Genomic DNA, 16496 nt, shown 5'->3' on the forward strand with positions numbered 1-16496 from the left:
AAAAAAATACACAACTGAAATTCAGAAGTAATTTTAAATAAAATAATAAAAAAATGACAAAACCTTTCTTACACAATCTAAATAATATTTAATAATAGAATCGGACTTTTTTTAAAAAAAATATAGGATACCACATTTATTTAGAATTATAAAATTACCTGACATTAAACACGTAAATGATAATTCATTTGGATCTTGCTAGAATAATGTTTCAACACTCATTTAAACAATGAATGATTTTAATTTGAATAAATTCAAGTGCATATATTTTATATTTAAATGAAAGCAAGCAATTAACCCATTGACTGTCGCGCTGGATTTCTTACAATGCCATTTATATGGGCTTGACGGTTATCGATGATCCGCATGGCAGTCAAGACGTTAACTCCCACAATACAGTATAAAAATCTCGAAGAATTGGGGCGCCCTGAAGTTGCGAACCCTCTAGATGACAAAATGCATATACATAGGGCATCAGACGAAAAAGGTTGAGTCAATCACAAAAGCCTATTAACTTCAGTTAAACATAATGGAATGATCTTCACGCCTAGGGTAACCCAAGGGAATAATCCCGGTGTATCCTTTCCACTTCGTTAATCCCTCCCCGCATTCATACCCGCTGGCAAGATGAAGTAATAATTGCAGGACTTAGTGTAGGAAGGATTATCAAGGAATTATAATCTTTTCTCCATGTTTTTAGGTATTAATGTTGTAGATATCTATTTGATGCACGCTTTACCATTAGTTTTAAGATTCATAGAATTCATGTATACAATCATATTGTTTAAAAAGTTCTCAGCATGATGCATTCTTTCAAAAATATCTTTTAAGAAAAATTTGTTTAACATGAAACAAATTAACCACAGAAAAAAAACAGCAAATGAGTTATATTAATCAAAAAGGAACTCTATTCTGAACGCCATCGCAAAAAAAGGGAAGAAAAATGATTATGAAGTAACTGCTCGTGTGTGCCCATTTTATTCTTTTAAGATCATTGAACTATTTGTAATATTTTAAAATTTCTACTATAAGATAAAAGTGATCATTTAGTGACTGAAATAAATAAAACTTGCCCCAAACAATTCTTCTATTGTTGGAGATATCCCGCTGCCTAAATCGATAATTCGAGCTTGCGTGACAGGAGAAAATAAACAAAACAGAAAGCAAACTATAACTACATCCTAGAATGTCTTTTGTTTCGAGTATTTATTTTTTTATGTGCTTTTGTTTAGATGTATAGAGCGTTTTACATCTTTATGCGCAAAGAAATAAATTGTACTTCACTCCTTTGCGTGCGCTAATGAGCTTGTTAGTTCCACGGCTTATTAAATGATCTGACCATGAAATCTTTGCGGGTTTTTCAGTAATGGCATTTTCTGTATATTCTAAGCGCTTACGCTATCAAAAGAAAAAAAATGATTTCATGGTTAATTCTCTCAACATTTCAGAAAAAGGTCTGTAGTTTCAAACCAACTAGTAGGTTGAAAAAGTACTGAATCCATTCCGAAATTCCGGAAGTACACGGGGAAAGTTAATACCATTAAAGTATAGGGTGAACGTGGTAGTAGTAGATTATTCAAGAAGAAAAAAAATATTTAATTATTCTTGAAAATGTTTTAAATAAAAATAACTCACTTAATCTCTAATTATTTTTTTAAGATATACAAAAGTAATTTTTGAATAAAAAATAAAAAAGGACATTATTTATCAAGCTGAGTGCTCTAGTAAGTGAATTTTCAATTATTTTTGAAAGGTTGTTGCCCTCCTTGGTCAGAGCGTATCTTCTTCTAAGTAGCATATTTTCTTAGAATTAAAAATCAACGTAGTATAAAACTTACAGAAAATAAATTAGGAACGCTATTATGCCGGCGCCATATGTGTCTCCAGCCTTGAGACAAACGTTTGAGTCAAATGGTTCTTTTATTGCAGGGACCAGTGATTCAGTGTGACAAATATTTGATCCGATGTTTGATGATTTAAGTAGGTCTTTTTGAAGAAATTTTAATTGTTGTTGCCACAGTAGTCGTAGAAACTTCTATAAGTAGCCATGGGTGATTTTTTTAAAGCATCTTCTCTGTGATATCCGTAGGAATTTCCCACGAAATATTTAACCCAGCATCACTTAAAATGTTCATGTTTTTGTAATCTTGATGCTCTATATTTAATCTAACGTCTTTAAAAATTCTAGACCGTAAGTAAAAAGTATGTAGTAAAAAAAGTCCAGATATTGATAAGATATGCAAGGAATAAGTAATAAAAAATATCGTAATTTTCTCTTCTCAGTCTAATAATGTTTCACAACTTATTAAAAAAAAACTATTATGGCTTGGCATAGGACAAAATAATCATTGATGAATTTTAGGGAAATAATGAATTAATATTAATATATTAACTGACGAGTATTAATTAATTCTGACAAAGAAAAAAAACTCTAAACTGAAAGTCGACTTCGCATTCGAGCTCTTCACTTTCAGTGTTGTTGAAACCAAAAGGACTATCCTGAAATTAATAGGCAAAATGGGTGGTGTATTCCAAAAATAAAAAACCCGTTCCGTTAAGAAATATTACGGGTAAGAATTATAATGCCTAAGTATAGTAGTAGATGCCTAAAGAACAAAGTAAAATATGAAACGATTCTTTAACGGCGACAAAATTATTCGTGCCGTGTAGCCGTGTGCGATCATAAACGAATGGTTCCGCCGTTCGAAGTTCATTTGACTCCGGTGGAAAAGGCCAACAACCGCCGGAGTATCTGATCGCGAAAGTCCGACGTCTGCCATCGGAAGTTCGTAGTTCGAAGTCCCGCTACACTATGCAATAAAATATCAAGCCTCCTATGTTGGAAGATGTCTGACACATCGTGGGGTTCTAAATGTTAAATGATACTTGATTCTAAAATGAATAAATGGGAGTACATGGCCCATTTAAATTAAATGAATACAAACTTAAATTACTTTGAAAATACAGAAAAAATAATTCAAGCCAATTTATGGAGTTTCTAAACAGCTGCCTATTTGATTATCCTTGCAAATTTCTCTCCGATTCGCCTGTTGGATCTATGTAGGAAAACTTTTTTTTCTACATAGATCCAACTGGAAAATCGGAGAGAGTTTGTAAATAAAATATTAATTAGTAAAAAATGATAATATTTTAAATACATTATGTTTATCTGCTGATTTTAATGAAATTTTTCGAATGAAAACATCTGTTTTGATATTTTATACATCTTAGTTGAAATATTTTAATCATAAAGTTTTCAAAACAAAAGTGTCACCACTCAAAATGCAGAACCACGGCCATGCAGAAATCAAAGCTAAAACTTTGTAAGCATTTTGAAAATTTTATTAAAAAATTCCAATTTTTCATATTTTTTTTCATTTTTATGAGAATTTTTTTTAAAATTAGGATATAGTAGCTTAAGATGATAAATTGTAAATTTTTGCTTAATAATATTTCGTTTTGATCAACAGCTATAGATATTTTTTGACAAAGCAATTAATGCTCTTACATTCTTCACAATTTAGAGATTTCTTCTTTTTTTCCCTTATGTAGTATAATTCAATTTCCAGATTAATTTAATTTTATTATACGAGAATTAATTTAACCAGATAAATTAAGACCGGGACCCTATTGAGATAATTAGACTTCTAACGAAAGTAAAAAGTTGTTTCTAACGACTACAAAATCTTGACTTTATATTCTTACATACTGTATTAAAATATGACTGCTTAAGCATATCAGTCAAAAACAGGTGTTTTACTGTCTACTCTTTTTTTTTTTTTTTTCTCAAAGCAATCTGGATAGTAGGATGATCTAGATATATGGAGCTCTGTTGTAATTACAAATTGACAATACTTCATTATTGTAGTAGTTAAATTTCATTTTCTTGTTTGTCTGATTACATGATTAAAAAAATATTCACTTTATTTTCATTCAGAATGGACAAAGCTGGAAGCCTGACCCATGCACGACTTGCCTCTGCACCCAGGGAAAGATGCACTGCCATAATGAACGATGCATTCCTTTGGACTGTACTTCGGATGAAATACTTTCAGTTGATCCCGGGCAATGCTGTCCAAAATGCATTCCTCGTAAGTAAAATAATAACTTTATATTATTAACATCTTTAACTTTAAGTTATTAACAGCCTTTAAGAAATGTCATTCAAATGAATAATTTTTCGGTTCCAGCAAATCCAAGGTTGTTGGGAAAATTTTGAGCAAAAAAAAATTAGTTTATAGCAAATGATTGTTCATTTAATCTCATATAATTTAACCCATCCATATTATGGATAGTAGAATTATTTCATTTGCATAATTAAAAGTAATGTTATTATTTAAAAATTTGTACTATAATCCCTATTATCACAGATTATATCTTCACGATCTTGTCCGGTATTCAGAATAACAAACAACATCATAGAGATAACGTAACATCTCACGCCAATAGCGCTCATATACTCTGGAATGTTTATATTTACAACATACAATTGTTTACAAGCACGATATACAACTGTTTGTAGTATCATAGAGATAATGTGAATAGCTTGTGTTAATAGTAATCCTATAATCTGGAATGTTTATATTTACATTATATAACCATTTGACTTACAGCTTTTGAGTTCATTTAATTTCTAAACTGTATATTTATTTATTTTTCCCTCTTAAGTTAATGCCGGGCGAGAATGTATGTCTCATATATGTAACAACTTCATGGAACTTAAATTTATGAACAAGGTCTTGAAATTAAAAGTATCCAACTTAGCAACTTCGCAATTACACTCTACAAAGTTGCCGATTATAAAGTTCTTCTGATAAACATTTTGCCACATCAGATCATGTGCTAGAAATCTATCTTAACAATTTTTTATATAAAAAGTACTGATTTATCAATGCTGTATAGTGATAAATAAAATCGTAGACATAATAGCACATTTAAGATTGGAATTCTTTCTTCTGCCGTGTTTTAGGTCCAGCTACTTGCCTTGCCTTTGGAGATCCTCACTACCGCACATTTGATGGGGCCAGTATAAGTTTTCAAGGAACATGCCGCTACGTTTTAACCGCTGACTGTTCAACACAAAAGTTTACAATTGTAGTTGAAAATAATGACAGAGGTTTCGATGGAGTTTCATGGACGCATAGAGTAGTAGTCGTATTACAAAACGCTTCGGTAGATCTACGTTCTGGACCTATGGTTTATGTAAGTCTGTTTATATTTTTGAGAATTTATAATAACTCAAAGACGGAAATCTGCAAAAAAATTCAGCTGTATTTTTTTAAGCTTTCCTGATATTTATTGTTTGCAGTTTCACCATTATAAAAATAGATTTATGATTTTAATTAAAATAATAAACTAGAGGGCTTTATTAACTTTCCTTATATGATGTTTCAGAGTAACAGTTTTTTTTTCATTTAACTTTGATATAAATTTATGAACTTGTAATTTTGAATGCTATGCAAAAAAAGTTGGCAAAGTCGCACTTAAATAATATTAGTTCAAGTTTGAAAACATAAGATTTTATTTTATTTTTCTACTTTGTTAAAATTGAGAAATCAGTAATAAAATAAAAAAAACTAAATTCTTATAATAAGACATAAAAATTTGCAATATCGTAATCAATAAGAATCAGTTATTTGTTCTCTTTTTCACATTTTTCGTCTCTTTGCAAACGCAAAGAGACGACAGAGAGCAGTTTTAGAGCTCTACAGAATTTTTGTACTTAACCAAATAAAGAAATGAAAATAGTTTTCAAAACACTTTTGTTAATGCATTAAATTAGTGCATTTGAAGTTCGCCTTTAGCATACTTATCTATTTATATTTCGCCCGAGAAAAATCAGAAAAAAAATTTCTTGTAATCAACCTGTTCATCGTGGGTAATTCTTTGTTATGATACTCATGGTTTTACCAGTTTTGAAACAATGCTGTTTCATTGTACAGTCAGAGGAAAAAAATCATAACTTTCTGCCACCCAATTCATATTTCTCTGTCATGACGTGCCGACTCACATGTCCATTATTAAATTGTTTGCGGTGGTTTACATATTAAAAATAGGAAAATATTTTCATATTTGATAATTACCATATTTCTATGTTTTTGTTACTTTAAAACGTTTCATCAACAAAATTGCTCATATTTTGGTGCTCATCCTAGGTGAAAGGAAAGCACATCGAACACTTACCATATTTTGAAGATCCAGTCCTATATGTAGAGAAAACGGGACGCTCTGTTTTAGTTACAACTGATGTTGGAGTACAGGTATGTCTACCTTGAATTTGTTTTATTCTTAGATATTGCTGTCATTCTTAAAAGACGTATTCATTCTTCAAAACTTACTTTGTTTCAATGCATTTTAGTCATCATTGCAAATCACAATAATTTTGAATAAAACTGCAAAAATTTTCTGCAGCTTTTGAATTTAATCAATGGTTTAAAGAGTAAAATATATTAATTATTTATAAAAGTAAATGACATTAAATTCCAATTGTCTGCTTAAATATGTTTCAATCTAGTAAATATTCACTAACCGCTTTCAATTATCAACACAAAATTATTAATTTACATAAGATAATCTCATATCTATCAAAGCTGATGGAATTGCAGTTCATTAATATAACTTTTAGTTTAATTTTTATCGAAATATTAATTAAATCATTACTTAGTTAAGAGATTTATAGATATTAGTACATAATTTAAAACGATTTTTTTTTTTTTTTTTTTTTTTTTTTTTTTTGCAATTCTAGCACTGCAATAATGAAATGTTACTTAACGTAATAATAATGTGTAATAATGAAATGTTACTTAACGTAAATACGTTGATCTATAGAAATTGCTTTGAGCAGAAAAATATAAACTAATATAATAATTTTGTACTTTATTTTAACTTTAAGCATCAGTTTTTAGAATTTCAATTATTTTATTATGAAAATCTTTCGTTTCATAGGTTCTTTGGAATGGCGACGGTTATGTGGAAGTGACGGTTTCAGGAATTTACAGAGGTAAAACTTGTGGATTATGCGGAAACTTTAATAATTTTCCTGAAGATGATATGAGGACGCCTTCCAATCAAACTGTTACGTCGGAAGCTAAATTTGGTAACAGCTGGAAAGTAAGTTACCTTTCTTTTTTTTAAATTAATCAGTATTTAAGATAATAAATGCTATTATAATGAGGAATTTATAAATTTCCTCAAACAAAAATTGACTAACATAAATTTCAAGAAAGAGTTAAATTTAACCTTCAAATCCGTATAAGTACGACATAATCAAATGAAACATAATTTTCAGATTCAACAAACAATGGAATTTTCATTACTGATTTTTTGAGATAGATTTCCTTGAACTAAATAAAACCAAATGAATGATTTGCATTTTTTTCCCTTCAAATACTGTTGTCATTCAATATTTTCATATTTTCAATAGAAGCATTTTAAGAAATAAATTATTTACCTAAAATTGATCTTAAAACATCGAATATTTTGAAATAGTTTTTTTTTTTAATGCATGCAAAAACTGCTGCATTTTAACACAAAATTTAAGCGGAATCTGAATTCGAAATAAGATCATTCCATTACTTCCTGACAGAATTTGGAAATTTTGGATATATACTATGAAAAATATATATAAATTTAACATTCATTTTTTTTCATGCAAATTTTCTTTGAAATCCGAATTCAGTAACTAAATAATAAATAATATGAAAAGCATAAATTATTAAAATTTTTAACATAAAATTATTGTTAAATGCACAAATTTTGCAATTTTTTTGAAAATCGTGATATTTAAAAAAATCTTTAATCATTAGATGATAAACGTGCCTCCTTGTTAGGAAAAAGAATAATTTTTAATAATTGCATTTTCTATTATCTATTTTCATACAGATGGGCTTTCAATTTTATATCTTTTGCGTGACAGAAGCGACAACTTCTGTCGTAAAAGCCTACAAATTTTCTCAAAAGTTAGATTTGCTGATCTGTATTTCAAAATAAGTTGATATTTCTTAACATTTCAGAGTGCAATAAAATTTTTAAGTTCATGTAATAAAATTTTAACGAGTTTACTCAAATAAAATCTGTCTTCCCCAGATGCATGCTAGCATCTACTTGATATCACTATGATGAATCACCGTTCTGTTAGTAATATGTAAAAAAGTTTATTTAAAAGAAATCCTAAAAAAAGTCAAAAGTTTTGACAACTTATACTTAATTTTATGCATTAGTTTTAAAAGAGGTAATAAATCATTTTTGTGGCTAAAAAAAATGCTAGAAAATACACCTTATTTCACTTATTTTATATTTTTTTCATTTCCTTTTATTTTATGTTTCAGTTTATCTTTTTTTTTTCTTTTGGTCTTCGTTTTACGAGAAAATATTAAATGTTTCAACAACCTACTTTCATGCAGCATAATTTTCTTTTCTTTTTACAGTATGGGGATGTTCAGCCAGGTGGTTGCACAGAATCTGTTGACATCGATCCATGTTCGAAGGGAGGATACAGAATTCGAAAAATTGCAAATACTAAATGCTCAATATTGAAAGTAAGCTATGTTAGAAGCTATTTGTTTTAAAGAAGTTCTAAAGTAATAAATTGGTTGAATTGATCGTTTAATTAATTTGCCATTGTCATAAGTGTATCGAATTATGTTATTTTTTTAAATTATAAGCTAAAATAAGACAATTCATAAGCAATATTATTCAACAAAAAAATTACATGGAAATTAGTAACATTTTGATTAATTTATCCTTGCGTCATAAATACATCGAATTATTTTAATTTAAAAAATTTTAACTAAAATAAGGCAATTCATAGATTTTTTTATTCAATGGAAAAATTATAGGAAATACATAAATATCTCAAGTGTTCTATAAATTTTCAAAAGAGAAAAAGCAGCATATTCCTATAAAAGAAGTCATTTGATTTGGTAATAGAGAAAACAAAGCAGTTTGGTTATTAATAAAAACACAAAAATGTATTGCTACAATAAAATAATTTTAGTTTTCTAAGACATTTCTGAAGTTATTCTAATTCTAAGTGAATAATGAATATTATTTGATGTAAATAAACTTCATCTGTATTTTTATTAAATAATGCTATCTTAATTTCTAAAATCACTCTTTGTTCCCAGTATTCTTCTGAGAATAAGTTCTTGATATTATGTGAGTGGCTTTGATTCAGTTAAACTTAATTAATGTGGAACAAGGGAAAGGGGTAAAAAAAATTTGGCAGACAGGTTTTTTTTTTTAAATTTAAACTAATTGTTTTCAATTTTTGAATGATCAGCGAGTTTTTCTATTTCTTTGAGTTTTACGATTTAAAAATAACAAATTGCAAGAATCTATCAATTAATTTCAAGGAAAATGTTTTTATAAAGCTATTCAGATGAAATAAGAGATTCAATAAGAATTTCATTTGGTTACAGATGATTTAGGCTAAGAGTTGCCAAGTTAAATGTTAACAGTTAAAAAATGTGCTTTGCATGCTCTAACGGGGGATATATAGAGTATCAAGAAAAGTTTTAATCAATTTTTTGAACCTAGAATTTTTGGACAAATTTAAATAAATTATACAGAAATAATAGTAAAAAAATTATGTGCTCATCTTTTACTAATACTCAAATAGAGTTTGGAAAATATGAAAAGCCTCTGAAAACATAAATAATTTCATTAAAAATAAAGTTCGCTACTGGTGTTAAAACAACAATCCAAGCAAATAAATTGCGAATGAGCGTCTTCCATTTTGATAGTATGCTTGTCAGAAAAGAATTTCCAATCGTATACAACAATCAAATCAAACAGTAGAACGGGCAGCTGAAAAAATATATGAGATATTCTGCGTTGAGTAATGGCAAACATTTCAATCAAAGTTCAACTATGTATTCAAACATAATGTAGCATATATATTTCTTTACAAATATAACTTTAATTTTGGCATCGATAAATGATTATAAACAGAAAAATCATAATTAAACTGGCAGATGAAATTTGATTAATATCTCAGTTATACATAACTTTATGCGATGTTTCAGTCTGCGCTTAATCTCTTATCCTTTAATAATGAATTGAATTCGTGCCGTGCATACTTAATTCTGATGGGTCAAGTCAGAAATCGTGAAAGGAATAAATTTAAAGAGCTGATGTTATAGCCATCATCAAAATACGAATTTTTTAACTTCAAATGCCTGTTTTTTCAATGAAATTAAAGAATCTGTATAAATTATGGAATATTTCATAAATATCCTATAATTTTAGCCACTTTAGAAATAAAAATATTATACCTAAAAATATCTTCCCAAAATTCATCAATATAATGAAGTCGATATAAAATGTAGTCACTATGCAAATCTTTATATAACTTAACATGCTTAATGTTTCTAAAGACGTACTTAAAATAATTTTCTTTTTTTTAGTAGTGCATTTGTATTTTCGTGATATAATACATCATTTTAAGGTTTTCAGAACTTTAATATCAGTTAATAAAAAGTTAGAATACATTTCGATTCCTGCCCAGTATCGCCATGAGACTGGAATAACAATAAATCTCAAAATTAAAAAAAGTAATTAAAATAAAAATATTTTGCTATTTACTTCGCTAATAAAAGTGCATTCTTAAAAATAATTTTTATTTGAATTCATTTTATTTTATTTGTTTATTTCATTTATTTATTTATTGGGTTGTTTTTTTAATTTAATGCTGTTTTTTTTTTTCATTTTTTTTTTCTGCAGCAAAGTTTATTCGCTCCTTGCCATCAATTCATTCGCCCTGAGCCTTTCTTTGCTGCTTGTGTATACGACGTCTGTGCCTGTTCCGAAAACGACGATTGTCTCTGTGATATTTTGAATACCTATTCGAAAGAGTGTTTCAAAGCTGGTGTGATACTAAATTGGAGAACAGAAGGATTGTGTGGTAAATAATATTATCTTAATAATCAATATAAAATATTTCCTACTCCTTTTTTTAAAATAAATGGATAATTTTACGTTCTTAAAATAAATTTAAAACGGTTCCAGTTTAAAACGCGAAATAAATTGAACTTAAAAGTAATTTTATTAAATCTAATTTTATTCTTACTTTTTGTTACGCAGAACAATAGCTCACACGCATATAAATTACTTAAAGCTTAAGTAAATGATTTGCCTACTTTTAATCTCTTAATAATGAAAGTTCAAAAACTGAACAACTGCTCTACATTTATCTGGAACATTATTTTTATGGCAAAGTAAATTGATAGCATTTGCTTTCTCAATGATAATACATTAATAAATTGCTAAAGTTATGATTTATTCGCTATTTTTCCGTGAATTTATCATTATTCAGACTGGTTATGTATCTAAGAGTTATCTAAAAAATGCTGATTTTTACAGAGTTAATTATTGCACTATGTGAACAGTCTGTAATGCAACCAATTAAAATTTGCTCAGTTTTGCTTAGTTTAATTTAGTTATATTAACATCCCATTTTAAAACAACTCTGGGGTTATCAGTTTTGCTTAAAAATCACGGTGTTAGTACAGTGTTCATAAGAAGAAAAAAACTAACTATACAAAATGGTTGCTGGTGCTTAATTGTACTACTACGCTTGTTTTATAATATCCTCACTGTTATATCACAACGCCATCTGTCAAATTTGTCAAACCATTTTATTGATGCTAAACACTTGCGAAGATAAGTTGCATCTGCTCACAAATTTCTATATATGTGATTGTTGTATATTGTATCAAAATACCATGTGTTGCTAGTGTTTTGCAGCTGTTACATCAAAATTTGAAAAACTTTGCTCTATATGGTTCTTGACATGCATTTTCATGTTACAACAACAGTAGGATTTTTTTATGCGTATGACTTAAGTATGCATTTTAGATTTGAAAATGTCATCCAGCAAATATAGATGTAATCTTGAAAACCAAATAAGACAATAACATCAGATCATTGATTTCACATTAATGTTTATGTCCTTTCATTGTAATTTCAGGCATCCATTGTTCTGGCGAAGAAGGGTTGGTATTTGATGAGTGTGGTCCTCCTTGCCCTCGAACCTGTGAGAACAGAAATTTACCCATTGGAATTATAGCATCTCAGTGTTTTAAACCGTGTGTGCCTGGTTGCCAATGTTCAGCAGACAAAGTTCTTCATAATGGGCGATGTATTCGACCTGAATTTTGTCCTTAAACTTTGCATATTCATTAATTTGATGTAAATAATAAAGTCATTTTCTCCTCTCATAAAACTGCTTTTTTTTCTTTCAATTAAATATCGTTAATTAATACTTCCGATAATGATGTATTTCTAAGAAATGAATCGTCACTGTTATCTCGTAATGTCAAAAGATCGTAAGTCAAATTTGCCAAAGCATTTTATGGGTAAAAAAAACACATTTTAAAACTTTAACTAAATCTTCTGTCAAATTTTTGTATATGATATGCAATTGTTGAATGCAGTCGCAAAATGCCATATGTTGTTAGCGATGGAAGCTGTTACAGATAAATTTCGTACGTTTTGCTGTGTTTTGTCTCTGTCATGCATCAATATGATATAGAAGCAGCGAAATATAAATGCGTTGCTTATTGTTAATAGTGCAGCATCGCTCTCAGATTTTATTGAAATTAAAATGAATCATTTATTAAATATAAAACCCTTTACATCTGCTATCTTACTTAGTCTTTTAAAATTGCCTATGGTTCAAAATCATTTGCACAATTCTGGGATTAATTTCAGTGCTATAAACTATACCTATTCATATAATTTTTTCCAGTTATGTATTCAAATAAAAATTTCAAATTTGGATTCGGAAAAGATGATGAAATCAATTCCTACTCATTCGATATAAGCCAAATTCATTTTACCAGTTTTTTTTTTTTAACCCGCGACACATTTTGCAGTAAGTTTTCTTTATCTGCCGTTTAAAATTGCTTAAATTTTTTCGTAACAGTTCTAAAGCCCTACAATCAGTGCAAAAACATATAGTGATATAAAATTTGTATTTATATAAAAAAATAATACAGGGTGTTTATAAAGTCCCGGACCCATTTTGATGTTTAATAACTCATAAAATAATAAAGATAGATTTAAATTAATAACATAAATGGTTAAATAGACTCAAAAAGTTTCATGACCCTTGTCAATGAACTTCCACGTGTGCCCCCTTCGTCGCACGGAGAATATCAAGTCGATAGTCAATTTCACGCCAGGTAGCGACAAGCATGTCGGCATCCACAGAGCCATTTGCGCATTTTATGGCGATTAACAATGCCAGAAACATGAAAGGATGCTTCATCGGAGAACATTATGCTCTTCAGAAAATCAGCAGCATCTTCTGTCCTCCTTAGCATATCTGTTGCAAAGGCCATCCTCCTAGGTCTATCGTTCGGTTCCAAAACTTGAACAATTTGAACTTTGTATGCATGCAGTCTTAATTTTTTCTTAATAACCTTGTACACCGTCGAAATTGGCATATCCAATTCTGTTGCCGCTGATCTCACAGATATTCTAGGATTGTGTAAAAATGTCTCTCTGACACGCTCAACATCAAAATCACTTGTGCAAGGACGTCTGGAACGTTTCTTATCTTCGATACTTCCAATTTCTAGAAAATTCTTTTTCCACCGCAAGGTGCTGTTTTTGGATGGAGGATCTTTTTGGTAAATTCTTCTGAAATTTCTCTGTGCTTGCACTATCGATTTAATTTCTATGACCACCATAAAATCTGTGCTTTCTCTTGTGGTGTATGCATTCTCCTTAATATCCGCTCGAATAAAACATCACATACAAAAGTACTACATAGAACAAACACATCAAAAGTAAACATAACATAGCAATAGTTGCCAAAAACAAAAGAGAGAAAAATGCAATTAATAAGCAGACAATATTTAGAAAAGTACAGATATTTAGACTGGAAAATGAAATTATCTGAAATTAACCACACGCGCAGACGATATTTACAAAAGTAAAAATATTCAAACCTGAAAAGGAAAATATATGAGTTATTCTATCAATAAATGCCATAAGTTTGTTTATATCTTTATTATTTTACGAGTTATTAAACATCAAAATGGGTCCGGGACTTTATAAACACCCTGTAATGGATTCAGTTCTTAAACGTGTGCCACACGCCAAATGCGGCCCGTTAAAGCATTTTGGACATTCATTCTATATTTAGCTGGAGATAACAAGATATGGTATCACAACGCAATAGAAGATAACAGGTTCTGTTTAGATGACGTAAGAAAAAATGTCTATTATTTGGTTGTGATATTATGCGCTATGGCTATATTAAATAACACACAATTGAGTAACTCTGCTTCTTGACTTATTGAATAGTTTTATGTACTTTAAAAGATTTTTTTGTGAAAACTACTATTTTATCGCTAAATGGAATTACTGACAAAGAAAAGTGTCATGATTGAAAGATAGCGCATTCTAGTTGCCTAATGTTTCCGTAACAGAAGGAAATCGTACGAATTCTTAAAGCGAATGGAGTAAAAACCATCAACTTTTTATGCCTGCGGGCAATCATATTTTTATAGTTCTTTACCACACCTTTTTAATAAGACATGTTCAGTGCTTCTGCACTTTGAATTTAAACTAGTAAACCAGATCTTTTCCTATTGAATCAAATTGGAGCAACCCTCGTACTGAAATGTTTTCTTTTTGATTCAAATTCAAATAATGAAGAGAAAAAAGTTATGACAAAATTACATTCTCTACAAATTTGAAAATGTAATTGAAAATCTGCTGTAAGAAATATCATAATACCTAGTTATTTACACAAATATGAGACAATTTTTTAAAGTTTTAATTTTTTTTTTAATAATTTAATATTATGAAACAAGATCGGTTATTTTTTTTAAATAATTCGAAAGTTAACCGCGTTAAAGTTAATTAACAAACGTTAAAATATTTTCAGCTAAATATGTTACTTTTGATAAGCAAAAAATAGATAATTTATTTATAAAAAAATACCAAACATTTTTTATTTTCAATAATATGACATGTTGAAATTGAAAATAAATAATATGGTGAAAATGGCTTAAAAATATATATATTAACTGCTTACCATCCTAGGACTCATAATGTATAATAATGGACTCAGATAGATGATAACTTTAAAAAGAAAATTTTTAATCTAAAACCATTTAAACGGTGTATGGTAATTACCTAAGTAATTTGGGAATAATCGAATTGGCCCTGATTCGTTTACATACAAAATAATATTCATTAAACAGGAGATGTTTAGGCGTTGCCTGCGCTAAAACTAAGCGCTGATTCTCAATTAAGTTTTGCATATACATTTCTGATTATGCGATATTGATTTCAGAAGGGGGGGAGTATAATTTGATTTAAAAAAGTTTACAAACAAGGAAAATGACACTCCAGTGAGGGTAATTCGCATAAAATTCAAAGTATTTTTCATTTGCCTTTATAACTACGCTCGAAGTAAATTTCCTCTCTGCCATGATTTTAGCGACTATGATACTAACTTCACTAACGAACGTTATTCTTTACTTGAAAACTAACAACACTTCCGCTGAGCTTCGGGCAGCATTTTTACAAAGTATATTTATGAGCGGAGTGTTCTTATCAGAGTTCAGATGGATAATTTTCGAAGTTAATTTAATGGCAAGATGTCTGTTCAATAGAATAAAAGTTTTTAAGAGAGATTTTGACTGATTAAACGCAAGAAACGAGAATGTTCATGTTGTGTGAAATATAAAGGGGGGGGGATTCTGTACCATATATCTTATTTTAATGAATGAAAATCAATTAAGGCTTTGGATTGAAGTAAAAAAAAATTGAATTGATCTAATTTAGGATATATCTCAGATAAGAATTTTTTTCAACATAGCGTTTTATAATTCATATAAATGTGCATAATTTCGGATTAGAACTGGATCCAGATTCACATTAATCATGTTAAAGCCTCAGCATCCTTTTACAGCTAAGACATTTACAAATACATTATTGAGAATAGACCTAGGTCTTGTGAGAGAGGGCTAGTAATTGCTGGATAGTGTGCAGGTAGTTGTAAAAATTAGATGCGAATCTGGAGTAATTTTTCAAAGAATTCTTTTGTAATCTTTTTCGTATAGTTCAAAACAGGCTGGATTTTAAAATCATTATGCACAAATTTCCGACATACGTACCAAAGAACGTATATGATTCTTATTAACCCTTAAATGTCTAGTGATTGTAGATCTGCATCGTATGTTTAAAACATTAAATCTCTTTATGTACCTTTATGTTCTTATGTACCTTTGCAAACTGTTTTCCCTTTTTAATGTTACCAAAACTATTTTCATTCAAAACGATTATTTTCGAACGCAACTAGAATCTTTGACAGTTTATTTATTTATTTTTTTATCTGTGACAATTTTCATTGATGGCGCGCTATCTGAGTACAATTTCATTTCGGTGGGTGTTACGAATTATGATTATTTACATAAGAAGTAATTAAAACATACAGGAAAAATTGTTTTCGAATAGAAACAAAGTAAGAGTAACGA

The 16496-nt window shown here is 29.1% G+C and overlaps 1 protein-coding gene across 1 annotated transcript in view; it reads left to right on the forward strand.

Annotated features, from left to right (window-relative positions):
* The window catches only part of LOC129958363 (zonadhesin-like), a 211230-nt gene extending 199007 nt beyond the window's left edge, over positions 1 to 12223 (forward strand). Inside the window, exons 58-64 of the mRNA XM_056070797.1 lie at positions 3938 to 4091; positions 4970 to 5202; positions 6156 to 6260; positions 6946 to 7110; positions 8427 to 8537; positions 10723 to 10903; positions 11969 to 12223. Of these exons, the coding sequence (XP_055926772.1) occupies positions 3938 to 4091; positions 4970 to 5202; positions 6156 to 6260; positions 6946 to 7110; positions 8427 to 8537; positions 10723 to 10903; positions 11969 to 12165 (1146 nt within the window). The 3' untranslated portion in view covers positions 12166 to 12223. The remainder of the gene's footprint in view (positions 1 to 3937; positions 4092 to 4969; positions 5203 to 6155; positions 6261 to 6945; positions 7111 to 8426; positions 8538 to 10722; positions 10904 to 11968) is intronic.
* The last annotated feature ends 4273 nt before the right edge of the window (positions 12224 to 16496 follow it).

Source organism: Argiope bruennichi, chromosome X1 (genome assembly GCF_947563725.1).
Source record: "Argiope bruennichi chromosome X1, qqArgBrue1.1, whole genome shotgun sequence".
In the NCBI taxonomy this organism is placed as follows: domain Eukaryota; kingdom Metazoa; phylum Arthropoda; class Arachnida; order Araneae; family Araneidae; genus Argiope; species Argiope bruennichi.